The sequence below is a fragment of the Chionomys nivalis genome, chromosome 7 (genome assembly GCF_950005125.1).
Source record: "Chionomys nivalis chromosome 7, mChiNiv1.1, whole genome shotgun sequence".
NCBI lineage: Eukaryota > Metazoa > Chordata > Mammalia > Rodentia > Cricetidae > Chionomys > Chionomys nivalis.
Genome location: NC_080092.1, coordinates 44,168,917 through 44,196,491, shown reverse-complemented (window position 1 = coordinate 44,196,491; position 27,575 = coordinate 44,168,917). Strand labels below are relative to the sequence as shown.

Here is a 27,575-nt window from a genome sequence, read left to right as displayed (position 1 = left end):
GACCTAGGTTTGAAAGTAATACATTTATTCATTTGATCAACAAGTATTTATCTCTGTGTACTTAAGACTGTACAGGTGGTTCAACCAGAAGAATTTGACAGTGACCCTCCTGCATCAGATGCTAAGTCTTTGCTTGCCTCTGTGTGTATCATTGCCAAATTTACTTATTCTGTTGTTATTGTAAGTTACTGTTTCTTTCATTTTAATGCCTTGAGGTTGATTTGTTTCATATTTTAAGGTTCATGTATCATACTTTTTTATGTTTCAAGTCTGGATTACATTAGATTTCTGAGCAGAAATAACACCCATCTATGAAACCAAGGGACAGTTGCTTAAGTAGATAAACCCAGCTTCCTGAAATTGGATGTTTGCTAGTTATTAGAGGAACCAAGGCACCAATCATTTATTTTAGTTTTTATTGCCATTCACCATTTTGTGTAAATTGCCTTTGTAAATTGAGTGTTTCTGCTGTGAGGATTCTTATAATATTATTTGCTATATGCCCACTTTATTTCCTTTTTGGTTTTGTTGGTGGTGTTTTGTTTTGTTTTTGTTTTTGTTTTTTTTCTAGTAGGGTTTCTCTGTAAGTTTGAAGCCTGTCCTGAAACTCACTCTTGTAGACAAGGCTGGTCTCGAACTCATGGAGATTCACCTGTCTCTGCCTCCCGAATGCTGGAATTAAAGGCATGCACTACCACTGCCTGACTTGTTTTTAACTAGAGTTTAAACTGTGTATAGAGTTGTTGGTATTTTCCTTGTCAGCTCTTGTATTTTATATAAACTTAGGAAGCTCTATATGCTACAGTAAGTCAACTTTTTCTCCATCAGTTTTGTTTTGTTTTATTCTTTAAATGGGTCAGTTAATACAAGAGAGTACTGGAGCAAGCTCAGACTGAGAGTCAAGACTGAGAATAGTGCAGGACAGCTTGGAGTGTTCTTATTTCTTCCAGGTCTCTTAAACATCAGTCACTTTCTAATGAGAACTCTCATTTTCAAAGCTGTGTATCTATTAACTGCTATTCCCCATTGTTGCAAATGTGAATAAAATCTTACTAATTTCAGTTATTTACAGTTACCGTGTTATAACAGTACATGTTACATTTCATAACTTGAGTATTAGAAACCACGTCAACAGAACTTTTATTAAACTGTAGTTTTGTAATCATTCTATTTTATTATCAACGTTTTATTGTCCCTAATTTTTAAATTAAACATGGTTATATCTGTGAATGTTTAGGAAAATACCAGTATATACTGGAGATAGTACTACTTGAAGTTTCAGGAATCTTCTGGGGATCTTGAACAGTGCTCCCTGTGGAAAGGGGACAGTTGTATTAATTTCTGGGTTACTGTAGTAGAGCAGTGTACATTGAGTAGCTTAAACTACAGATATGTGCTTTTACAGTTCTGGAGGTTAGAAGTTCAAAGTCAAGGTGCTAGGCAAGCTCCGTCTGTCTTGTGGACTTGCTACCTTCTGCCTTATTTTGTCTACTCATATCCATTACTTGTGCATTCCTGTATTGCTTTCTCTGAACAACAACCCACCCTTATGACCTCATTTATCCTCAATTGTTTCTGAAAAGCAGATGTAGTCTACCTTATCTCAGGTGCAGTTAGAAGTTCAACATTGAACATGTGAGGAAGGAACACAGTTCAGCCCTAGCCTCGTTTTTACATTTGTATACATGAGCAGGACTGAAGATTTCCACCCTGCAAAGGCCCAAGACCAAAACAAAACTTTCTGGTTTTTATTCCCCCCTCTCCTTCTTTTATTGTGAAAGCTTTTTTCTTTCACTCGGAAGTATGAAAATAAGATAGTGTGTGAGTTTGATCTGATGTTCATGCTATGGGCAGCCTGTGTTATCTATAGTAGTCTCCTTATAATAGAAACACATTTGTCCAAAGATTTCCAAGCTCTCTTCTCGCTTCCTTTTAGCTCAGCTTCTTTTACATGGTGTCCTAGAGGATAAAGTTACTGGAGTTTACATGACCTATGACCTCATGTTTCCTGCTAACCCTCAAGAGGTTCCGTTAATGTACTCACTGTATTATGTGGCAAGGCTCTCCTGAGTAGAAGATTAAAGACAGCTGGTTGTAGACAGGATAATACCGGTCTATGCTATCCTAAAATGTCCAGCTAAATATTTATCAATGGTGAGAAGAGTTAAATCTGGAAAACCAAATTTGACTAAAATCTGGACTTAGATTTTTGTTCTGAGTCACTAAGGGCTTGCCCGTTTATTTTCTTAGTTTTAGAAAAGAACGGTTTGCTTAGCTGGTGCTTTGTGAATGGTTTGTTTAGCTAGTTTTCTGTAGTTTGGAAGAAGATACCTGAAAAAGGCATGTATTGGAGTCTTTTAATGTTTTTAGGATAAGAAACTTAATAACTTTCCTCACTATATAATCATAATTAAAGGTCAAGTCACGTTTTTTGGTAGGTTTTCATTATTTTTATCTGACTTTTGGCAATTGCTTCCATTTTTTAAGCTTTGCCCGAACTCTAGCTCATGCATCTACCTTTTAAGTTTCACTTGTGTACCTGAAAGCCACTTCTATGTTGATATCCAGAGCAGGTTGATGCTATAGTCCCGCACTAGGCTGCTCTTTCTCACCATCCTTACCTCTGTCAGTTACTTGACTAAAATTTTCTTTCCCCCCATACAGTCCATCAACAGATAGTGCCTGCTCTGTTTGAATATGAGGTCAGGTCTCCTTATTCCCATTGCTGGTCTCTTTATGGTATTTTCCTGTTTGGTTCTTTTGGTTGCATTCTGGTTTTTTTGTTTGTTTTCTACCCAGAAGCTGGGTTTTTCCTTGTAAAATGTAAATCCAACCGAACTTATTCCTTATACCTCAAGAATAAGAGCTCAAAGCGTTCTTGGTGATTGATGTGACTGCATGAGTTTACTGTTGTGTCCCTCTGCACTTTCTGTGGGTTGTATTTCCGTTTGCCTGTTCTCTTCTCCAATCACACCATTCGCCTGCTATTTCTGAGCAGAATAATCCCATTCTGAGCTTGACACTTTGTGAAAATTGTCCATGAATTTTCCCAGATCTGCCCAAAGTCCACTTTTTCCTTCTTTTAGGTCCCTTTTCAGGACATTTCTTTACCTTTTATAGTCCTCTCTCTCACTACTTATTTGGTTTATATAGTCACTGTATCTATTATCATGTAGTATATTTACAATATTCATTATTCATTGTCTATTTCACACTAGAATGTAGGCTCCATGAGAATGTGCAGTTTGTGGGGTTCAAGAGATGGCTCAGTGGTTAAGAACACTTTATCGTTATAGAAGAACCAAGTTTAGTTCCAAAACCCACGTGGTAGCTCATAGTCATCTCTGCTAACTCCAGTTCTAGGGATCTGATGCACATAAACACAGGCAAAACATACATACATATAAAAGTAAAAGAAAAAAATATTTTTATTTTCATTGCTATGTCTCCATACCTCAAACAACTCTGCACATGCACGTATTTGGATAAGGGAAAAAGTAATTTTCCAGTTTTAAAATTATTCTGTGTTAAAAAATGTTTATTCACAGATGGTCATATAATACTCATTTTCCCAAGCCAACAATATAATTTTGTCCTAGTTAGTGTTTCTATTGCCGTGATTAACACAATGACCAAAAACAACTTAAGGAGAAAAGGGTTTATTTTTTCACTTCATCTTACAACTCAGATCACACTTTATCACCGACGGAAGGCAAAGGCAGGAACCCAAGGTACAAATCTGGAAGTAGAAACTGAAGCAAAAGCCCTGGCGGAGTGCCGTTTACAAGCTTGCTCAAGTTAAATGTTTCGAACTTTCTTCTGCTCTCAAAGACCACCTGCCCTGGGATGGCACACCTCCCCTATCAGTCCCCAATTGAGAAAATGCCTCAGAGGCATACCTACAGGCCAGTCTTACGATTCTCAACTGTGGTTCGCTCTTCTCAGATTACTCTAGTTTGTGTCAGACAAAACCAAAAGCTTCAGCCTGGACAGACTTCCTGGCTTCATAGTGAACCTGTTTTTCTAAAGACATTTCTGTGTGTTGTCTTATGTTAACTTTTTACCATTAAAAAAAAAAAATCTTTCGCCAGAATGTGTCTTTCATGGATTATTTTTGTTTAGTTTTGTTATTCCATCTTTTCTTTGCCTTTAAAATAAACCTCTCTTTTTTTTAACATCTAAAAGAGTTTTTTTACTTTCAATTTCAGAAGGTCAAGACAGTTTGATCTTTTACTTTACACTTTTAGGGCTGTTTTCACTTCTCTGATGTCACCACACCAGTCAAGTTCATCCTAAACAAGCATGGTTTCTGTCACCACCTGCAACCGTTTATTATCAGATGTTTATGCTGTATCATTATCTTTAAGGTGCTGAAAATAGTTCTGATACAGAAAGTGCTCCCTCTCCTTCACCAGTTGAAGCTGCCAAGCCCAGTGAAGACAGCAGTGAAAATGCTGCTTCTCGAGGAAACACCGAACCTGTGGCTGAGCTTGAGGCCACCACTGACCCTGCACCCTGTGCATCTCCCTCTTCAGCAGTTCCAAGCACAAAACCAGCTGAAAGTGATAGCGTGGAGGCCCAGGCGACTGACAGTGCCAGTGTGGAGACAGCAGAGCCAATGGATGTAGACCGTGAGGAGTGCGGTACTGAAGCCAGTTCTGTTCTTGATCCGCCAGCTGCTCCCAAAGTCGACTCTGTGGACGCAGAAATGCGGGTGTCAGAAAACACTGCGTCTCAAGGTGAAGGAGATGCCAAAGAAAGAGACTTGGAGAGCGCCAGTGAGAAGACAGAGGCTAGAGATGAAGACGTGGTGGTGGCTGAGCAGATGAATATCCAGAGACCTGAGCCACAGTCAGACAACGACTCCAGTGCCACATGCAGTGCCGATGAGGATGTGGATGGGGAGCCTGAGAGGCAGAGGTGAGACTGGACCTTGTTTCATCTCTGCTTTCTAACCGCCACAGATATGGCCACAGAGATGGCTCCTGTACAGATAATGACTAATTCCTCGCAATCCATGGTTTTAAGATTGAACAGTGTGCATGTGTGTGTGTGTGTGTGTGTTTGTATGTTTTTTTTTTTTTTAATAGTGCAATGATAAATACCTTCTGTATCTGCATTGTTACATTATTCTGGGATAGCAGAGGGAGGGAGTGGTTTTCAGCCCACAGAGTTGTGACTGAAACCATGGTCACACTGTGGTGCTTGAGGTTGGCAGCAGTGGTAGGTGGTGAAGACAATGGAAGGAGGGCCTTGACTTTACCTTTGGGTTTATCTAAGTTGGTTTGTTTAGCCCAGCGTTATAGAATAAAAGAAATGCTATAAGGAGATATGCCATTGTTGAAATTTTTTATTTATTATTGCTGTTTTGGGGTTTGGGGACAGGCTTTTGTTATGAGGTCACATTGAGCCTGAACTCGCTAGGTAACCCTGGCTGGCCTTGCATTTGTGGTATTCCTTCTTCTGTTTCCTACTGCAAGCATTAGAGACATGCCTGTGAAGAGTTTCTTTTTTCTTTTCTTTCATTTTTGTGTGTTGCTGGGGATCAAAGCTAGGACATTGCCCATGTACTATCAGCACTCTCACTGAGCTGTATCTAGCCCCTGACGTTTTAAAGACCATAACTTAGTACAAGTTGGCAGAAATTATATTGACAATTTTTGATATTGGTTATAATTTGAAATTAGTCATATTTGTGATATAAAATATCAGATATAATACAAATTGATTATTTAGATTTTTGGGAGGAAGGAAGCGTGTGTGCCATCATGGTCAGAAGATAACTTATGGTAGTGGGTTTTGTCCACCATCGGCTTCCAGGTACTGAGCTCTTTGGTTAGGCTTAGTGACAAGGGCCTTGCTGAGTCATCACACTAGTCTACAAAGAAAAGTTAAGTATTTTTAGTCACTAAAGGCAAATTAATTATAAAAATGCATAGTAAGTATCAGACGTAGAGATATTTTACAGAAAATCATAGTAATTTAATAATTTTAATACCTGGATGTTCCCTTTTCCTCAAAAGATATATAAACACCTATAAGCAGACATGTTGGATTGTTGCAGATTCCAAAAGTGAATTAAGACTAAAACATAGTCAGAAATTCGAGTACTTCCTCTCTCTTTAAAGCCACTTTTTAGTAAGCCGAAGATGAAGAGCTTCTCATGCGGAGCCAGATTTCCACAGAGCTCCGCTTTCTGCATCGTATGTCTCGGTATCACTGTACGTGCTGACATTTAGTGCTCTAGACTGGGGTCCTCAAGAGAGTCCAAGGGCTCGAATTGTCACTAGTAAACATTTAAGTAACACAGGTTTTTTGTCTAACCATCCATTTGCCAGAAAATGCAGTCATCTAGATCAGTCCTCTTTCTTCTCTAATAGTGTAGAATTTATAGTAAGTGTCCCTACTTTTTTTATTTTTTCTTTCTTTTTTATTAGAACAATTTACTTTTTCTTTTTTAATGTGTGTGTGTATCCATGTCCCATGTGGAGGTAAGAACAAATTATAGGGATTGAATTCAGGTTGTCTAGTTTGGTCGCAAGCATCTTTACCCTTGGAATCATCTTGAGGCCCAGCCCCAGTCTTTAACTAGAGTAATATATACGGATTAAAGCAGTATTGCCCCCCCCCCTTTTTTTTTTTTTGGTTTTTCGAGACAGGGTTTCTCTGTAGTTTTGGAGCCTGTCCTGGACCTAGCTCTTATAGAACAGGCTGGCCTCGAACTCACAGAGATCCTCCTGCCTCTGCCTACTGATGCTGGGATTAAAGGCATGTGCCACCACCGCCTGGCCAGTATTGCATTTTTAAAAGGCTTTTTTTTTTCTTCTTTTTCTTTTTTTGTTTTTTTGAGACAGGGTTTCTCTGTAGCTTTAGATAGAGCCTGTCCTGGAACTAGCTCTCGTAGACCAGGCTAGCCTTGAACTCACAGAGATCGCTGGCATCTGCCTCCTGAGTGCTGGGATTAAAGGCATGCGCCACCACCGCCTGGCCAGTATTGGCTTTTTAAAAAGGCTTTTTTTTTTTTTTTTTTTTTTAAATCTGAAATTGGAATTATTATATATTGTGTGCTGCTTGGTTCGGTAACTAAAAATCAGGATGACAGTGATCTTCGTAAGTGAGCTTGTTTAGGCACAGCTGGGATAGTCTTCCCTCTGTGTGCTCCGCAGGTTGTGCTCAGTGGCAGACCGTGATGTCCTTAGATTGATCCCCAAAATGACCACCTCCAAAAAAAATAAACTTTCTAGTAAAACCAAAATCATTGTAAAAACATGGTGAATTCTGAATGAAATCCTAAAACCTATAAAACTTCTAAGATGTTAAAAATTATATTTCCAGTTTTGTTATCTTTAATACCATCTTTTAAAAATACAATTAATAAATTGTTTTTCTTTATACATTTTTATTTTCTTACCAGTCCACACATTAAAAAATGTTTATCTTTATCCAGTGACCATTTTAGCATTGAGAAATATAACCGAGGCTATAAAATACAACACCATTTTATTATATGTATGTTTGTAAAATATATCAAGTTCATGTATTGGACATCTTAAACTCATGTGTAGACATTAGAGGCAGGTGAAGTAGGTGTTATGTGAAATGGCTGGGAGCAGAGGGTCATATGACTGCATGTTTCTGCTGTGTGGGAATGATGGCTCTCCATTTTCATTTCCTTATATTTTTGTATAAGAAGCCTGAAATTTGGAATATTGGGTAAAATTCTCAAGTATTAAATGAGTGTTGCTTCTTCTCTGAGATCCCAGGAAAACATGCTATAATAGGGAACTAGTTTTTGTTTTGTTTTGTTTTTCCATTGTGAGCCTCGCCTTCAATGTCTGCGCCATCTCTCCAGCCCTGGGAACTAGTTTAAAAATAAAATTCAGTTACTCTGTGTGTGTGTGGTATAGCATTCATGCATAGCACCATGCATGTGTGTGTGTATGTGTGTTTATATAGTACTCACGTATAACACCGTGCACATGTGTAGCTCAGAGGACAACTCGTGAGAATTGGTTCTCTCATTTTACCGTGTATGTCCTGGGAGTTGTCAGACTTGGTGGTTCAAGGGATTAGTTTTTAGCATATGCCTGTATATTAGTAAATTGATACTAAACTTTTTTGCTGTTGTTTTTATTTTATTTATTTATTTATTTATTGAGACAGGGTTTCTCTGTAGCTTTGGAGCCTGTCCTGGAACTAGCTCTTGTAGACCAGGCTGGCCTCGAACACAGAGATCTGCCCACCTCTGGGATTAAACATTTTTATGGGGTTTGTTGATGTTGTTTTTGTTGATTAAATGTAGATAATTAAAATCAGATAAATATCAACTTGTCAGTTAATGTTAGATTTCTTTATCTGGAAAATTAACACTATAATACCCTTTTCCGCCTTTACTGTTTATATATTTATTAGTTGTTGTATTAAGATTTTAACCTAAGACCTTGCTCATACTAGGCAAGTATTCTGCTATTGAACTGTACCCTCAGCCCACCTTATTAAGACTAATTTCTCTCTCTCTCTCTCTCTCTCTCTCTCTCTCTCTCTCTCTCTCTCTCTCTCTCTCACACACACACACACACACACACACACACACAAATGAATTGTGATTTTACATTTGAAGTCATAAATAAAAATAACTTCTTTTATCTTTATTTGAAACCACCAACTATAGAGTGTTTCCTATGGATGCAAAGCCTTCGTTGTTAAATCCAACTGGATCTATACTAGTTTCATCCCCTATTAAACCCAGTCCACTGGATCTGCCACAGCTTCAGCATCGAGCTGCTGTCATCCCGCCAATGGTAAGTGTCATCGCTACACAAGGAAAGTCGAAACACAGAGACCTTCATGGGCATATTTATTCTTTTACTTAACTCTTTGACTTTTTAGAATTTTGTGGTTAAAAAAAAGTAATCTAATTTGAATTAACTATTTTAGTAAAATTTTTGGCTTATTTTTGAAATTGTAACTTAATTACAACAAGTTTTTCCTTCCTCCCTCTAAGCCTTTCCATTTACTCCTCCCTACTCTCCTTCAAATTCATGGCCTCTTTTTTTCATTCATTGTAATTGCATGTGCGCGCACACACACACACATTTGTATATTTGTATGTATGTGTAGAATACCTAAATAGAACCTGTGAGGTCCATATAATGTTACTTGTATGTGTGTTATCAGGGCTGACCATTTGGCACTGGACAGCCAGTTGATGTGCTTTCCTTGAGGAGGACCATCTATTTTTTGTTTTTGTTTTTCACAATTTATTACATGTATACAATGAATTCTGGCCATGTTTACCCTTTATTACCCTGCTTCTTCCCATTCTCTTTTCTACTGAAACCCTTCTTTCCATTAAGTCCCCTTCCTACTCTCTTCCACTGAAACCCTTCTCTTTCCATTAAGTCGGCATATGTGGGGTCTTACTCAGTCTAATAAGAGTTGTTTTGTATGACCATGGGTGGGGAGGTTACTTACTAGAGCATGGGTAACTTATCAATGTATCAATGTCTGCTGTTGACAAAGATGATACCCATCTAGCAACTTTTTTTTTTTTTTTTTTTTTTTTTTTTTGAGACAGGGTTTCTCTGTAGCTTTAGAACCTGTCCTGGAACTAGCTCTTGTAGACCTGGCTGGCCATGAACTCAGAGATCCACCTGCTTCTGCCTCCTGAGTGCTTGGATTAAAGGCGTGCACTACCACCGCCTAGCCCATCTAGCAACCATTAACTGCCAGTACTCTCAGGAAAATGGGGCCTCATAAACCCATACCTCATCAGTGATGAGGTTTTGACAGGCCCACAAGTTTGTTCAGATAACCATAGTTGTAGCGAAATCATGAGTGAAGTGGCCATGACACATATCCAGAGTTCATCATTTCACACCACTTCTTACTCTCAGCTCTTAGAGTCTTTCCATTTTTTTTCATCTATATTGTTCCTGGGCCTTGGAAGAGGTACCACAAACCTCATTTAGAACCAGGCATTCAACAGTCAGTTATTCTCAGAACTAATTAAACAACACTCCTTTGCCTCAACAACTCCAACTACATAACCGTTACTATTCTCTTTTCTATTTCTATGAATTTGCCTCCATTAGATACTAAGGATTTTTTTTTTTTTTTGCTACAATCCTCATACCAGATGTGTGGGATTTTGCCCCACACCAAGTCTGAATTATTGAGAGACACAATTACAAGGTCTAATTTTCCTTATTTCATACACTATTCATGTAATTATTGGATTCCAGGTCATTCACACTTCTGTGCAACTGAGGCTGCAAATCAGAGGTTCATGATCTCTCTGTCTCATAGAACCTAAGAAAACAGTTTCCTTACTCTTACTGCTCTGTCACTAAGGATACAACTTAAGACACTCCCAGATTGAAGAGATGTATACAGCAAGATGTGTGGGAAAGCAGGTTGAATTTTTTTTTTCCTCTGGGTCATACAACCCTACCAGCACCTCTATGTTTTCACCAAGTTAAGCTCTCTGACCCCTGCCATTTAGGAGTTTGTTTGGTTATGGAGGGAGATTTCATATGATATAGGCATGATTGATTAAATCATTGGTCTCTAGTGATGAGTGCATGACCCTCCAACATCTCTTTTCCATCCAGAGGTTAGAGGTACTCTTGGCTGGGCTGAGTTCAGCTCAAAATCCCTTAATCTTCTTGGCCACCAGCCAGTAGTAATCTCACTGACATAAAAATATTTTTTATATTTTTTAATTTATACTTTTCTTGAGGTATATCCCAAGCTAACCCTGAGTTCACTCTGTAGCCAAGGATAACCTTGATCTTCTCTTCCATATGCCTCTGTGCACCAACATGCTGAGTTCATGCAGTGCTGGGGACAAGTATTGTACTGACTAAATCACATCTCAGCCCTTAGACACACTCTGATTTGAGACAGAGTCCTGTGGACAGTCCAGACTGTCCAGGAACTCAACTCTGTAGCCCAGGTAGTTGAATTTACTCTAATCCTCCTTCTTTAGTCTCCCGAATACAAAGGTTTACGAGAGTATACCACTGTCTGGCATAAAAGACTTAGTTAGTTCTGCACAGTCCAAGAATATAAAGTGTGGGCCAAGAACAGACAGACTTTATTATACCACAGTGCCTTACAGAGATGGAATTAACACAGTATTAGTTTGTCCATGGCTGCCTTCATTTATTGTATTTTCCCAAGGATTATGAGTGTCTTAGAGGAACAGTAGCCTCTTAGGTAGAAATTTCAGACTCTACAAAGGATTTAACATTTCTGTTGGAGTGAAACAGTTTGGTGTGGTGTTGTGCCACAAGAAGGAAAAGCCAGATTCACATGTAAAATAGAAAAGGACAGAAAAGTCCTACATGTGTTGTAAGACCCACCTAAGGCCATGTAAAACCTATACTAGTGTTTAGAGCATATAGTCTCTAATATATGTTAGATCTCTAGGGCCTCTATGGCTATTTGGTTTTTTTTTTTTAAAGATCATTTGTCTAATTCAAATTACTGTGTATACAATATTCTATCTGAGTGTATGCCTGTAGGCCAGAGGAAGGTACCAGGTCTCATTATGGATGGTTGTGAGCCACCATATGGTTGCTGGGAATTGAACTCAGGACCTCTGGAAGAGCAGCCAGTGCTCTTAACCTCTGAGCCATCTCTCCAGCCCCTGGCTATTTGTTTTTTTTATGAAGTATTTAATCATAAATAAGAAAAACATAGTTGCAAGCAGAGTGGGTTGTGCACACCTATAATCCCAATGTTCAAGAGGGTTGACACAGGATTGCTATGAATTTAGGGTCAGCCTGGGCCATATAGTGAGTGCCTAGCCAGCCAGGGCTGCCTTGTCTCAAAAACAAAACAAAAACTGTAGTTACAGCTGGGCAGTGGTGGCGCATGCCTTTAATCTCAGCACTCGGGAGGCAGAGACAGGTGGATCTTTGTGAATTTGAGGCCAGCCTGGTCTACAAGAGCTAGTTCCAGGATAGGCACCAAAGCTACAGAGAAACCCTATCTCAAAAAACTTAAAAACAAAACAAAGCAAAAAAAACTGTAGTTACAGCGTGAAACAAATGCTGTTTAGGATGAAAGAAATGACCACTACTGAATGGAAAGCAAATCAAGGTGGGTTCCCCTTGTTACCGACTGTCTGGATGAGTCAGTTTGGGGAAGGGGAGGTTGAGGGACATGGATAAGCTGCGTTTCTTGCTGAGGTAGGTTGTTTAGTAGAAAGTTTCTTTGAGCTGTTAAAGAGGACTCAACGGTAGATAGTTCTTATGAGTGTGGAACTTGTAGAAAGAGAAGTTTCTGAGTCATTGCCACATAGGACATGTAAATTTATAGAAATGAATGTGGTTGTCTGGTAAGAGATGTGGAATGAGACTGAGAGCCAAATTGATCACAAGCATTTGAATTAGACAAATGATCTTTAGTTTCTGGGTTTGATTTATTTTGTGTTCCAGCTTTTATTTCTGCTGTGATCAGTTCTTTAATACCTACCTAGAATTTGTTCTGAAGAGTAGTCAAATTAGTTCAGTCCTTAGCATTTCAGGAATATGTATTACTTTTAACAGTTGGTAATTATTGCTACAGTGGCCATTGGCACATTTCAGTTTGATTTTTTTTTTTTGTCTCCTTGTAGGTTTCTTGCACCCCATGTAATATACCAATTGGAACCCCCGTGAGTGGCTATGCTCTTTACCAGCGTCACATTAAGGCCATGCATGAGTCAGCACTGCTGGAGGAACAGCGTCAGAGGCAAGAACAGATAGACTTGGAATGTAGAAGCTCTACAAGTCCATGTGGTACTTCTAAGAGTCCAAACAGGGAATGGGAAGGTAGGTAGATGGACCATCACTTCAAAGGGAGTCAAGCTGAACCCCAAGATAGTGTGTGTCCTTGGTGATCTGTGTTTTAATCAGTTTATTACATGTGTCCCTGACTGAGGAGTCCTTAAACTGATGCTGGTTATACTATTCAATACTGGTGACTACCAAAAGACAGCAGTAAAATTGTTAATAGTATTCTAATTAATATGAATTTTCTGAATTCATTCTTCTGAGAGTAAAAAAAAAAACAACTGTGCTTTATCCTTCATTAGTCTGACTTTTCAAGATAGAAACTGATGATCTGCTATTGAAACATGTCACCTGTGGCTGTGTAATGCTCTGATGTGATAATGGAGGTACCTTTGTAGCAGCTGATTATTACCCCGACTCAATCTTGTTAGATGTGTGGCTGTGGGCAAAGATAGCAAAGATACTTAGTCTTTTTTTTTTTAAAGATTTATTTACTTATTATGTATACTACAGTGTTCTGTCTGTATGCCTGCAGGCCAGAAGAGGGTAGCAGATCTTATTACAGATGGTTGTGAGACACCGTGTGGTTGCTGGGAATTGAACTCAGAACCTCTGGAAGAACAGCCAATGCTCTTAACCACTGAGCCATCTCTCCAGCCCGATACTTAGTCTTTTGTTGCTTTAGTTTTCTCATCAACAAGTGAAAACAAAAATACATATTTATCTTGCTAGGGCCATAAAATAAAACAGTCAATATTGTTACATAACACATGGCTTAGCTCTTACCTACAGTAGAGACTGCAGTAAAAAGACCTGTGCCTGCTGTATCATCACTTACTGTTTCAAATGATATTTGAATTGACTTACCCTGTTTTAGTTAGAGCATGATACATTTTTACTTTAATGTGAATTGGTAATTTCTAAATTTTAATAATTTGATATGGTTAGAATTGGCACATGGGTGGTAAACTTTTTAAGTATGCTTAGAATATATAAATACTAAAATTGTCTATGACTGATTCAGAAGTATTTTGTAATGCTTTATTTAGACAAGACTAATCAGCTTTGCAAAGCCATGTGTGCATGTTAAAAACTATTTAATGTAAAAGTCTGATTGTAGAGAAATCCTACTGACTCCTCACTCAATGCTACACCAGTGCTGAGGTTTACTTACATAACATACAGAACCTCTTATGATACTTTTCTATATGAGCTTGTTATTGTCCTCAACGCAAATTGTTTTTTAATTATTATGCATGTGCTAGTATGTTGTGCATTTGAAGTTTGGAGGACAACTTTAAGGAGTTCACCTTCTCCTTGCACAGTGGAATCTGGGGATAAAACTTAGGTCATCAGGCTTTCATAGCAAGCACTTTAACCTCCTGAGCCAGATCAGTAGCCCTTAAACATAAATCTCATGCAAGCAAAAATGTGAACTAGGGAAATAATACTAAGGCATGGAAAGAATACACAGTAAATCTCTCTCCCTTGCTGCTAACAACTGAACCCAGTCCATGATGGGCAAGTGCCCTTCCACTAACTCACCCCTAGCTATAAGGAAATCTTTTGTTGTTGTTGTTGTTATTTTTTTCCCTCTCTCTCCCTTCCCTGCCTTTCTTTCTCTCCCTTCAGGATAGGGTTGCAGTATGTAGTCCATGCTGCCCTTGGATTCTCTACGTAGATCAAGCTGACCCTGAACTTAGAATTCACCTGCCCTAGCTTCCCAAGTGCTGGGATTTCAGGGCCATGTCATCATATCCCTTCTAAGTGAATTTTTCTTAAGTAAAGTAGGTGGGAATTTTGATGACTTTTATTGAATTACATTTTGAGAATCTTTAATCCCTAGTTTTATAATCAATACAATGGGTACTTAGATGTTATATGCTGAAGGAATATATTAAGTGATCCACCCCTGCCAGGCAGTGGCGGCGCACACCTTTAATCACAGCCCTCAGAAGACAGAGACAGATGTATCTCTGAGTTCAGGGTCAGCCCGGGCTACAGAGCAAGTTCTGGAATAGCCAGTGCAACACAGAGAAACTCTGTCTTGAGGCACCCCACACCCCCAAAAAATCGTGATCTCCCTTTCTTTCTTCCTTCTACAGGGGATTTAACTTAGACCACGTGTTCTAATTGGCATGTCATATCCTAGCCCTCAGAGATATCTTTTAAATATCACATATGAGCCGGGTGGTGGTGGCGCACGCCTTTAATCCCAGCACTTGGGAGGCAGAGGTAGGCGGATCTCTGTGAGTTCGAGACCAACCTGGTTTACAAGAGCTAGTTCCAGGACAGGCTCCAAAACCACAAAGAAACCCTGTCTCGAAGAAAAAAAAAATATCACATATGACATAATCTATTAGTAAATTATAAAATAAAGGCCTGTTTATTTATTTCTCATGTACCATTTATGATCTTTTTCCCCCCCTTTTTTCTCTTTTCTTTTTGACACAGGGTTTCTCTGTAGCTTTGGAGCCTGTTCTGGAACTAGCTCTTGTAGACCAGGCTGGCCTCAAACTCACAAGAGATCCGCCTGCCTCTGCCTCCTGAGTGCTGGGATTAAAGGCATGCGCCACCACCACCCTGCTTAGAATAGCATTTTTTACATCACTCGGGAGGCAGAGACAGGCGGATCTCTGTGAGTTCGAGGCCAGCCTGGTCTACAAGAGCTAGTTCCAGGACAGGAACCAAAAGCTACGGAAAAACCCTGTCTCGAAAATTCAAAAAAAAAAAAATAAATAAATAAAAAATAGCTTTTTTTTTTTTTTTTTTTTTTTTTTTTTGGTTTTTCGAGACAGGGTTTCTCTGTGGTTTTGGAGCCTGTCCTGGAACTAGCTCTTGTAGACCAGGCTGGTCTCGAACTCACAGAGATCCGCCTGCCTCTGCCTCCCAAGTGCTGGGATTAAAGGCGTGCGCCACCACCACCCGGCAGCATTTTTTAAAGGATAAAATAAAACTCAGAAAAAATGACATTCAGTTCAATCATTTGTTGATGTCCTGCCAAAGCCTCACAATATTCATTTATTAATATATGGGTAATTCTTATTGGATATCATAGTTTAGAATCTCAATATCTTTACAAACATCACTCTGTTTTTGACATGTGTTGAGATAGAGTGACCAGAGCTCATATGTTGAGCTTGATACTGTAAGATGCATTTCTCTGCAGCTAATCCTTTGTTCTTTGTGCTTTAGATTTCAGTGGTGACTAAATTTTTTTTAAAAGATTTATTTATTATGTATACAGTGTTCTGTCTGCTTGTATCCCTGCAGACCAGAAGAGGGTACCAGATCTCCAATACAGATAGATGAGTGTGAGCCACCATGTGGTTGCTGGGTATTGAACTCAGGAACTCTTGAAAAGCAGCCAGTGCTCTTAACCTCTGAGCCACCGCTCCAGCCCAGTGGCTGAATTTTTAATCATAATGTAGTGATCTTAAAATCAAAATTTAATGTTAAATTACTCTGACATTAAGGGCTTTATAGTTTGATTCAGGATGGCTTTACAAAGTAGGATAATTTTTTTATATTTTACATAAAGGCTTTATTTTGTTAACCCATCTAATGTATGCATTCAGTATTTTATTTCTACAACCTGTATATCTCTACTTTGGGGTTATTTATAAATACTGTGTAGTAAGTGTCTGGGACATTCTTTTAGATATATTTTAAATGTTTACATTTAAGTTACATCTGTATGGAAAACATGATAATTTTTAAAAAGATTTATTTATTATGTATGCAGTGTTATGGCTGCATGTATGCCTGCACACCAGAAGATGGCACTAAATCTTATTATAGATGGGTGTGAGCCACCATGTGGGTACTGGGAATTGAACTAAGGACCTCTGGAAGATCAACCAGTGCTCTTAACCACTGAACTATCTCCTCAGTCCCATAACAGATGTTTTGAATCCATCTTCACAGATGAATCTATAGATTAAAAAAGAGCTGTAGTGTCAGTTTATATGTAAGTACCATCAGCTCCTCAGGACAGTTCTGTTTGTAATTTCTAGTACTTGAAGGGTTAAGGCAGCAGGACTTTTCACAAGGTTGAGGCCATTGTGAATTATTTAGTGAGTTCTACCTCAGCTTGATCTACAGAGAAGACCTTGTGCCAAAATAAATAAGCAAAACCCACACCATTATCACCATTAAAAAACAAGCAGTTAAGTACTAGGGAATTCTGCTTGGATTAGGAGTGTGTTTACTTTGGCTGCTGTACCTTCATTTGATTCTGTTAATTGTTTTATTTATTTATTTATTTATTTATTTATTATTTATTTATTATGTGTACAATATTCTGTCTGTGTGCATGTCTGCAGGCCAGAAGAGGGCACCAGACCTCTTTACAGATGGTTGTGAGCCACCATGTGGTTGCCGGGAATTGAACTCAGGACCTTTGGAAGAGCAGGCAATGCTCTTAACCACTGAGCCATCTCTCCAGCCCTGTTAATTGTTTTTGAAGTGAGATTGATACAAACTGTTATTGTAGGCATGCTCCTTTTTAAATTATGCTTTTATCATCTGCAGAAGAAGGTTTTTGTTTTTTTTTAAAGATTTATTTATTTATTATGTATACAGCATTCTGTCTGAATGGATGTCTGCACACCAGAAGGGGGCACCAGATCTCATTACAGATGGTTGTGAGCCACCATGTGGTTGCTGGGAATTGAACTCAGGACCTTTAGGAAGAACAGCCAGTGCTCTCAACCTCCGAGCCATCCCTCCAGCCCCCCAGAAAAAGGTTTTAAAAGTACTTTGTAGAGTCAATTTTACCAGGTGGTGGTGGCACACACCTTTAATCCCAGCACTCAAGAGGCAGACGCAAGTGTGGATCTCTGTGAGTTTAAGGCCAGCCTGGTCTATAGAGCGAGTTCCAGGACAGCCAGGGCTACACAGAGAAACCATGCCTCAAAAACAAACAACAACAAAAAGAATCATTTTCCTCTGATGTTTAACCAGATTTACCTCTGATTTCCTTATAATTTCTAGTAAAGAAGCTTGGGCATGTCGAGTTAGAAATTGTAATGCAAGTTTAATAAAATCTATCCAATCAGAATAGGTTTCTGCTTCTGTGCAACTAAAATATTTTGTTTTGTGTTTATTTTGTTACTTTATTTGTTTTGTTTTTTGGCTTCTGTATACTGATTGAAATCGATATGGTTAGAACCATCTAAATATCTACCATTTTTTAACAGATTTTTCTATATAGTTATAAATTATTTGAAATGTTAAACTATCCAGACTTTGAATTTTTAATATAATATTATGTTAAATCCTCTAGGAAAGAAGAAATTGTTTATGTTCTTACACTGGTTAATCCTTTTGTTTCAGCCCCGAAGTATTGGGGTTATAGGCATGTAGTACCATGATCAGTATGAGTAGCATCATTTTGATGGGTATCCCATAGGCGTCAGAAGTTCAGTAGCCTTCTAGTTCAAAGTCCCTCTTAATTTGCTTTGATTGGGCAGTTAAGTGTGATTCTTTGGAGCCCCAATTTCCTCATTTGAAAAAAATCCATTAATTTCTTTGGTTGTGAGAGTTAAGTGAGACAATTTATTATATTGAATTTCCCAGTGAGAAATCCTGGTACTTAGAAATCATTAAACTAAAAGCCGAATAATAGCGTGAGACTGATTCTGGCTAATGTACAAAATGGAGCCGGCCCTGAACAGAAATCCCCCCCAGCTTATATGGACTCACGGCCCCAAGTCACACTTTGAACAGTTATCCATTGTTCTACAGAAACAGAATTCCAAGGTTTGGTTGTTTGGACAGATGGGGAGATTTATAGTGTAAGTATTGTCATAGTTATCTGAGACAGATCAGCCTGCTTTTCCTAGGCAGCTGGGGTCTTCTTGCCTGCAGGCAGAATTCTGCTGGGCCTGATTAGAGGCACAGGATGAATTAGCATTGTTCTCCCCCCCCCCCAAACTGCTTGGCAGATGCAGTATTCCATTGTTAAACTTTACTTTTGTGAACTTAATGTTTTCTGAGCAAGTTTATTGATAACACCTTTATAAGTTTAATACTTCCACTTCCTCCAAATTCATAGAAACCATGGTGTTTAACAATTGAATATTAGTTGATATATAATTATTGTTTCACATTTCTAAAAGTACCTTAATCTGTAAAAGAATTGTTTGTGATAAGTCTTTATTTAAACCAAGTGGTGGTGGTGCATGGCTTTAATTCCAGCACTTGCAGACAGAGGCAGGTGAATTTTTGTGATTTTTTTTGAGGCTAGTTTGGTCTTCAGGGTGAGTTCCAGCACAACCAGGGCAACACAGAGAAACCCTGTCTTGAAAAAACAAAAAAGAAAAAGGTTTTATTTGAAGGCAGTTATGGACTTGAGTGGGAACTGCAAAGTGACCCACTATTAACATAGTATCGTGTGGACAATAGCTTAGATATTTAAAAGAAGACAAATTGCTATTTTGAATGGTAATGTTATCCTAGAAAATGTAAAAGGGGCCTGGAAGATGGTCCAAAGATAAAAGTACCTCCCTCCCAAACTGGGTGACCGACCTATGGTTTAATTCCCAGAACCTGCCCAGAATCCTATGGGAGGTAAAGATTGGAATCATCTGGAAGCTTACAAGCCAGCTAGCCTCTAAGTGTGCAGCATGGCAGAAAGAGTCCTTGCCTTGACAAGGTTGAAGGCGAGGACTTCTGGAAGATGTCCTGTGACCTCCTCATGCATTCTGTAACATGTATATACCGGTACACAATATCATAAATATAAACACATGAACAATTATATTAAATAAAATTTTTAAAAGTATAAAATTAACTGAGAATTATTTGAACCAAAAGGAAAGTTTTCTTAGAAAAAGTTATTTTATTGAAAACCTATATCTTTTCTATGTATCTCAAGTATTTAGTTGCACATGTACATCTGTATATATGACAGATGATTTTCCCAGCAAATGAACGTATAAGACCTAGGAATAGTTTTAATAAATGTGACAAATTATTTTTAATTCAGCAATAATTCTCCTGTCCTTTATTCTTAAGTTAAATGTAATCCAAATGAAAATTCTAATGTCATTTTGCATAAATCTAAATTTGTCTTGATAAACTGAGTGTGGTGGTACATATCTGTAATCCCAGTACTTGGGAGGCCATGCCAAGAAAATTTTGAGTTTGAGGCCACCCAGGCCTACATATTAAAAGCCTGTTTTAAAACATCAATACCAACAAAAACGGTGAAAGGATGAATGGATAAGATTAGGAAATGAGGGCTGGGCAGTGGTGGCACTCGCCCTTAATCCCAGCAGAGGCAGGCCTGGGCTACAAGAGCTAGTTCCAGGTCAGGCTCCAAAGCTACAGAGAAACCCTGTCTGGGATTAAAGGCATGCGCCACCACCGCCCTGCTCTATGTTCAGTTTTTTTTTAACTGGCGAAGGGTTTTAGATAAACTTTATCTGCCTTTGTTTGAAAATACTAATTCTGTTTCTAATGTTTACTTTTTTAAAATATTAGACAGTTAGCATCAACAAGCTAATTGAAAATCTCAGAGAACTGACCTGTAATTCAGGTCAGATTTGAATTCACAGATTCCCTTGATAGTTCATTGTTTGTCTGTTGTAGTTTTATTGCATGTCAAAGCACTTGATTTTCTTTAAGACTTTTTGTTTTTTAAAGGTAAAAATTGTCATTGAATTTCTGAGGGTTTAAAATCTAAGGAAAGCATAGAAGATATAGATTTAGTAGGATTCCATAGCTTCTCTGTGGCTGGATTTGTCCACGGCAATTTTAGACCCTGTTATTAGCATATAGATGGATCTGCCCTTGGATGGTGTGGGCTTGGTCCTTTCACACTTACTATTTTAATTTGGGGTATTTCCCTTATTGTGATAACTTTAACTTTCATAGGAAAATCAGTCGCCTATATGCCTTATGCTGAGGTCAAACGTGCTCTAGAACAGGAAGCACAGATGCACAGTACCGCAGCAAGGTCAGCCTCACCGTGTAGGCTCTCTTCAAGAGAAGTCAGTAAAGCCGCTTCACAGCCTGATATGAGTGCAGCCCGCTATAGTGTCCCTCCAGGTAAATATTACCTTTCTGCACAGTGGCTGCCGGCCATCTACCCACAGGTGTTCTACGTAGTGCTTTAATCTCATGAATGACCTGCTCTTCCAGGACATGTCTTTGCTCTCTTAGAATGACTTTTTTTTGTTTTTCTGCATTCCATTATCCGTTTAACTCGGAGTCACTGGGCCACCGAGTGGCTTTTCTCTTAACAGTACAACTACTTTGTAAAAACCCTTGAGACATCCTCCCCCTCAGAAATTCAAGTGTACTGTGAAAGTCAGAATCAGTAGATATTTCTCAAAATTATGCAGCTACACAGAGGATGTGTATGTACTGACTTGTCAGCCAGGTCTCCTACTGTGTGAAGCAGCAGGTATTTCTTGGAAGCTTCCTCATTCTCATTTCCATTGTAAGTTTCAGATGGCGATGAAGAAAGACAAAGTCACTCATGATGATTGTCTCTGTTGAACAGAGTAGTTGCTGAAGTCAGCTTTGAATGCTGTGTGGTTTGAAAGAAACTGAATACATTTACCTCACAAATACCATTTGAGATTTGAGTATACTCATTGACAGAATTTTAAAAAATGAAAATACTTGTGTTTAACTTTATCTGACATTTAGAATTTAATTTGCAATCTAAAGATTCAGGAATCCTTACTGAGAACAGTAGCCTGTGCATACTAGAAGTTGACCATTTTAAAATAATTTTTTCCCCTTAAAAAGTCCTCCAGCCTGCTCCACATCAAGTGATAACTAATCTTCCTGAAGGGGTTCGACTTCCAACAACACGACCAACCAGACCACCACCTCCTCTCATCCCATCGTCTAAAACTACAGCAGCATCAGAAAAACCATCCTTTATAATGGGAGGGTCCATCTCACAGGTAAACTGATTTTTCTTTATAGCAGATTTCTGTTGAATGTTGCTTCTGTTAGCCCCTTACCTCCTCTCTAATAAATAATCAGGTTCCTTCCCAGGCCATCTCTTCTCTGTCCTACTTTCTGTAGCCATGTGTTCACTTTCGCTTTTCTAGGGCTCATATAAGCAGGATCATACACTATGCACTCTTTCCTGTTTGCCTTTTATCTCTGAGTAATGCTTTTAGGGATTTGGTCAAGTTTTTGTGGGTATTCAGTAGCCTTTTGATCATTAAATACTCCATTGTATGAATGTTTCATTTGTTAATCTCTGTGGAGGGAAAACTGAGCTGTTTTGATTTAGGCTTCTTTACAAAGAAACAATTTTATGCTGGTTTTGTTGTGAATGCATGTTTGGCTCTCTCTTACATTGTTAGGAGTGAAGTTGACTTTCAAAAGTGATCCTGTAGCTGTGTCACCACCAGCATTGTATCAGGCTGAGCTTTCTTGTTTTATTCTTCGTTCCATTTATTATTATTGTTTTTTGCTTGTTTGTTTGTTTCATTTTAGGCATCCTTAGCTACTTCTAAGTAGATGTAGTCATATTTCATCATGGTTGTCATTTGTGTTTCCCTGAAAACAAATGATGTCACATACTTTCCATGTGCGCTTTGTCCATGCTTGTATTTCTGGTTCTCTGACATGGCTACTGACTGAGTATCCAAATTCTGAATGTCTGAAACCTAAAATGTTCTAAAATGTAAAACTTTCTGAACATCCCATGCCATCACAAGTGGGAAATGTGCTCCTGCTCCACTATGAAAAACATAGTATAACCACAAGTGTACTAATAGTGCTGTTTAAAATTCCTAATTTTTTAAATGTGTGTGTGAGAGTTAGAGACAGACAGACAGACCCACACAGGTTACAGTGCAACTGTGGAGGCTGAAAGACAACTTGTGAGAGTCAGTTTTCTTCTACCATGTTGGTTCTGGGCATCAAATTTACATTGTCAGGTTTTGTAGCAAGCACTTTGACCTACAGAGTTGTCTTGCTGATGGTTTTATTTATTTTGGGGGGACAAGGCCTTTTGTATTTCAGGTTTGTGGCCAAGAATGACCTTGAACCTTCACGTCCTGAATGTTAGCATGACAGATGTGTGCCACCAGGCCTCTTTAAAACTGACTGATCTATATTCCCAGTTCCAGATGCTTTAAAATTTTTATGTTGATTAGACATGTATGTACACTTACATATATGTTTTCATTGTATATGGCACTGTTGCACAGATATTTGCATATAATCATTGAACATTGAGCATATTCTTCATACTTCCTATTTACAAGCTTTATAGATTTGGCTTTTATTTTGGTGTATGTGATCGATCAGTCAGAGACTGGTTTCTTCATTGTAGTGGTGTGGAAATCAGTATTCACTTCTTGTCTGGATTTCTACTTTGAGCAGCAACGTGGTTGACAGTTTCCTTTCTCTCTTTCGATTGCTCTGCTTGTCTTTTCTTGGATCTGTATCCTGCACTTGGAGTTGTTCTGTGGATCTATTTGTCTACTTTTCATGTTATTAGATACAGTCTTGATGATTGTCATGTTATACTGTATAATTACTTAGTGTATCTCTTGTAGTATTTTTATTTTGCTGGTCATTTTATATCCTTTATCATGATTATATAAATTACATAATTTGTTTTTCAATTTTGTAAAAAGCCAACTAGAGTTTCGGGTGAGATTACATTAAACTTAGAAATCAGTTCAGATAGGAATAGTTTGTTTAATAATCTTGAATCTTCTAATCTATAAATATATACACTTCATTTTTCTAGGTCTTTATTGCTAATTCCTGTTTAAAGTGTTTCGTTGTTTCTACTTTAGAAGTGATGTGCATATCCTGTTTATTTTGTGTTATTTCATTAATTTATTGTATTCTGTGGTTTGTTTTCTTTCTTTCTTTTTTCCTTTCTTTCTTTTCTTCTTTCTTTTTTTGACAGCGTCTTTTACTATGTATTCTTTGTTGGCCTGGGAACTGAATGTGTAGACCAGGGTGGCCTTGAACTCATAGTGAGCTGCCTGTCTTTGCCTCCCAAGTGCTGAGATTAAAGATGTGCACCAACAGCCGGGCAATTTTAATGTATTCCTTGTTTTCATAAGTTCTTGTCTATTACAGGCATGAGTGAGGATATTATAAGCTTGGTTCCAGACCATCCCAGAAAGCAAATGTTTCAGTGAACAACGTCATAAGCTTTTAATTTTTCAGTATATATAAAACTTATTTATACTGTATGTACTGTAGTCAGTTAAGTATGCAACAGTATTATAGCTAATAAAAGAATATATGTACCTTGTTGGGCAGTGGTGGCACACACCTGTAATCCCAGCAGTTGAGAGGCAGAGGTAGGCTACATAGAGAAACCCTGTTGTGGTCCGTCCGTCCGTCGTCCCCCCCCCCCCCCCGAGACAGGGTTTCTCTGTGGTTTTGGAGCCTGACCCGGAACTAGCTCTTGTACACCAGGCTGGTCTCGAACTCACAGAGATCCGCCTGCCTCTGCCTCCCAAGTGCTGGGATGAAAGGCGTGGGCCACCACCGCCCAGCAGAGAAACCCTGTTTTTGAAAACAAAACAAATTTAAAACTAGACATAGTTACATATACCTTTAATCCCCAGCATGCTGGAGGCTATGGCAATGGAATCACAGGTTTGAGGCCAGCCGGAATTAATAGGGATACTGTATTTAAATAAGTCAAAATAAGGTAGATACTTCATTACTTAAGAAAATGCCAGCAGTCTTATACAGTGTTGCAGTAAAGGTACTGACAGACTCACATACCTTAAACACAAAAATTCAGCTTCACAAAAACACAGCACAGTGTCAAGGAAGCACAGAAAGTGGAGCAGCAGAGTAGTATTGGCATATAGAAAGAGTATCCCTGTCCTTTTGTTTCATTATTCTCTCTAAAGTGTGCATGAGCTTCTGTTGTTGATCTAAGAAGTAAAGCATTCAGTGTTTTACTGTGTCTCCTGGGTCCTTTTCTGCGGAGTGAATATGTTTATTTCCATTCTTAGCATTATTTTGTTTGTTTCATTTTGTTTCTCTTTGTTTTTACACAGTTTCATTTCTGGCTTAGGCGAGCATGAAACTCTGTAGTCTAAGCTGCTCTCAGATCTCCTTGCTTCAGTCTCCCAAGTGCGGGGTTATAGGTATACATCACCATACTCGACCTGCAGTTATACCTGCCAATTCTAGAATTTCTGTTTTTGTTTTTGTTTTTTTTTTGTGCTTTCTTCCTCTGTGTTGTATTTTATAGTTTGTTAGACATTGTTCTTGATCTTCCATTCAGTTCTCTGTCTAATCGTTGTCTAATAAATTTAAAGCTTGCTGTTTTATTTTAACTGTATGGTTCACTTTTTTGCGTAACTTCTAACTTTTTGTCAAATATACATTTAATTTTTCTTACATTTATTTATTTATTTCCCATGTGGAGATTGGGGACAATGTGTGGGAGATTTCTTGCCTGTTACCTTGTGGCCCTCAGGGATCTCAGTTGAGTCCCCAGCTTGTAGAAAGCATCTTTGCTCACTGAGTCATCTTGCCAGCAACCAGGGCTGCATGCTTTCAGTTAGATGTAGCTAACTCCCAGGGTTGTTGGAGCTTCTTTTTTGTTTTTTATTTGATTTTTTTATTTGCTTTGTGGCTTTCAATAACTAATTTGTTAAGTCTGTTATTTATGTATGTCCACTAAAGTATCTGCTTGGCAAACTAATGATTGTACAGAAATTTCCTTAAATGACCCAGAATCAGTCTTTCCTTGCTGTGGAGCTCTTTGTGGTATTGGGTCATGTCTTTAGACTACCCTCAGCCCGTTGACAGCATGTCACTCGTAGATGAGAGCTCCTTAGTGCTTTGTTTAGGGTATGCAACACCTTGTGTGCACATAGAACTTTAGGTTCGGGGGGGGGGGTGTTGGTACTTCCGAATTCTTGCCATTTTCATTGATGTTTGTTTTTTTTGCATTTGTAAGAGGTATAAAATATTGTTAGTGGCCTGCATTTTGAGTACCTTGTAGTAAATACTTTAATTTGTTAATAGTAAATATCTGTATGTTTATATGAGATTGTCAGAAGCTTATTCCCTTAGTTTTTCTAACTTAATAACCTCTGCTGAAAATTTTTTTTCCCAGTTCTTTGTAAAACTTTGAGTAGCAAAGATACAGCTTATTATAGATAAAAATGTGAGGATTGACTTTACTTTTAGTAAAGATAGGGTTTTGTATAGTTTCTTGACTATTTTATTTACTTATTTTTTTAGGGAACTCCTGGTACTTACTTGACTTCTCATAATCAGGCTTATACTCCAGAAGCAGCTAAGCCTTCAGTGGGATCTATCTCTCTTGGACTGCCACGGCAGCAGGAATCCACGAAGTCAGGTCAGTGAGAGGCCACAGTCCTGTCACATTTATTGTGATCATAATCAGCCATTCCCTGGTCGGCCTCTTCATGTCTCTTTTTCTTTTGTCCTCAGCTCCTTTGACCTACATCAAGCAGGAAGAATTTTCTCCACGAAGCCAAAACTCACAACCTGAGGGCTTATTGGTCAGGGCACAGCATGAAGGTGTGGTCAGAGGTAATGCTGTGTGCAGCTTGACAGATGTGTTAAATCTTGCCTCTAGTAAACTTACTAAGTTAGTCATTAAAAAATTATTTTTTTTGTAGGGATGTCCTAAGTTGTAGCAATAATGATACTGGCCTTGGAATTGCTGTGTAGCCAAGTCTGGACTTTGATTCTCAATTCTCCTACCTCAGCCAAAGTGGATGATAGATGAATGCAACCAGCTTAGTCATTAATATATTTTAATGATAAGATTTTTTTTTTTTTTTTTCGAGACAGGGTTTCTCTGTGGTTTTGGAGCCTGTCCTGGAACTAGCTCTTGTAGACCAGGCTGGTCTCGAACTCACAGAGATCCGCCTGCCTCTGCCTCCCGAGTGCTGGGATTAAAGGCGTGCGCCACCACCGCCCGGCTCAGATTCTTTTTTTTTTTTGATAAGATTCTTTTAAGTTACTGATTTCACATTAACTTTTTTGCTTTCATGTAAAATTAATTGTAAAAGTTTGAAATTTGATGGGCGTATAGCACCACTAAAACAAAAACAAAGCTAAATCCAGAAAACCCCACCAAACTCAGAAGCTATTTATGCCAGCAGTCATGTTTTAATAATATATTTATTCTGTTATTTCATATATGCATATAATTTTTTTAAATCATATGCCCACCAACAACTTTTCTCAGTGTGCCCCTCTAGATTTCAGGTCCTCTGCTGCTGCCCTCCCCCTTTTTTTTTATATATATAATCCAAAATACATTGCTGCCTATGTATGAATGTGTGTGGTTCCATCCACTGGAGGAACATGGGCAACCTACACGTGGCCCTAGTCCCCTGAAGAAAAATGGCAGTCCTTCCCCTAGCAGCCATCAACTGCCAGTAGCTGCTCAGTTAGGGATAGGCCCTCAGGAGCACATCCTCCTACATGCTAGAGTTCGGACTGGCTTCATCTTTTCAGGTCATGTGCTGGTAGCCATCACTGTTGTGAGTCCGTGTGTGCAGGAACCCTTCACAGCACTACTCCCTGGATGCTGGCTCTCATGCTTTCTATCCCTTCTTCCAGCATGTGCCCTGAGCCTGTAGGGGAGAAGGATAATATAGACATTCCATTTAGGACTTGACCCTCATGGTCAATCATTCTCGCACTTTGACCAAAGCATTCACACTCTGTAGACCAGCTGGCTTCGAACTCACAGAGATCCGCCTGCCTCTTCCTCCCGAGGGCTGGGATTAAAGGCGTGCGCCACTGCCCAGCATAAGGAAAGCTTTTCTGATTACGGTTATG

The 27,575-nt window shown here is 38.7% G+C and overlaps 2 protein-coding genes across 24 annotated transcripts in view; one reads left to right on the top strand and one right to left on the bottom strand.

Moving 5' to 3' along the window:
• Ncor1 (nuclear receptor corepressor 1) overlaps positions 1-27,575 on the top strand; it is a 157,509-nt gene that overhangs the window by 91,039 nt on the left and 38,895 nt on the right. For 13 of the 23 annotated variants that reach the window (XM_057775703.1, XM_057775702.1, XM_057775711.1 and 10 more), the window contains 7 exons: positions 4,368-4,920; positions 8,672-8,801; positions 12,626-12,821; positions 20,664-20,837; positions 21,546-21,706; positions 25,998-26,115; positions 26,211-26,312. In XM_057775703.1, coding sequence (XP_057631686.1) covers positions 4,368-4,920; positions 8,672-8,801; positions 12,626-12,821; positions 20,664-20,837; positions 21,546-21,706; positions 25,998-26,115; positions 26,211-26,312 — 1,434 coding nt within the window. The remainder of the gene's footprint in view (positions 1-4,367; positions 4,921-8,671; positions 8,802-12,625; positions 12,822-20,663; positions 20,838-21,545; positions 21,707-25,997; positions 26,116-26,210; positions 26,313-27,575) is intronic. The other 10 variants (XM_057775717.1, XM_057775726.1, XM_057775716.1 and 7 more) reach the window with 6 other exon arrangements.
• Ttc19 (tetratricopeptide repeat domain 19) overlaps positions 27,033-27,575 on the bottom strand; it is a 73,179-nt gene continuing 72,636 nt past the window's right edge. The window contains exon 10 of the mRNA XM_057775729.1: positions 27,033-27,367. Coding sequence (XP_057631712.1) covers positions 27,300-27,367 — 68 coding nt within the window. The 3' untranslated portion in view covers positions 27,033-27,299. The remainder of the gene's footprint in view (positions 27,368-27,575) is intronic.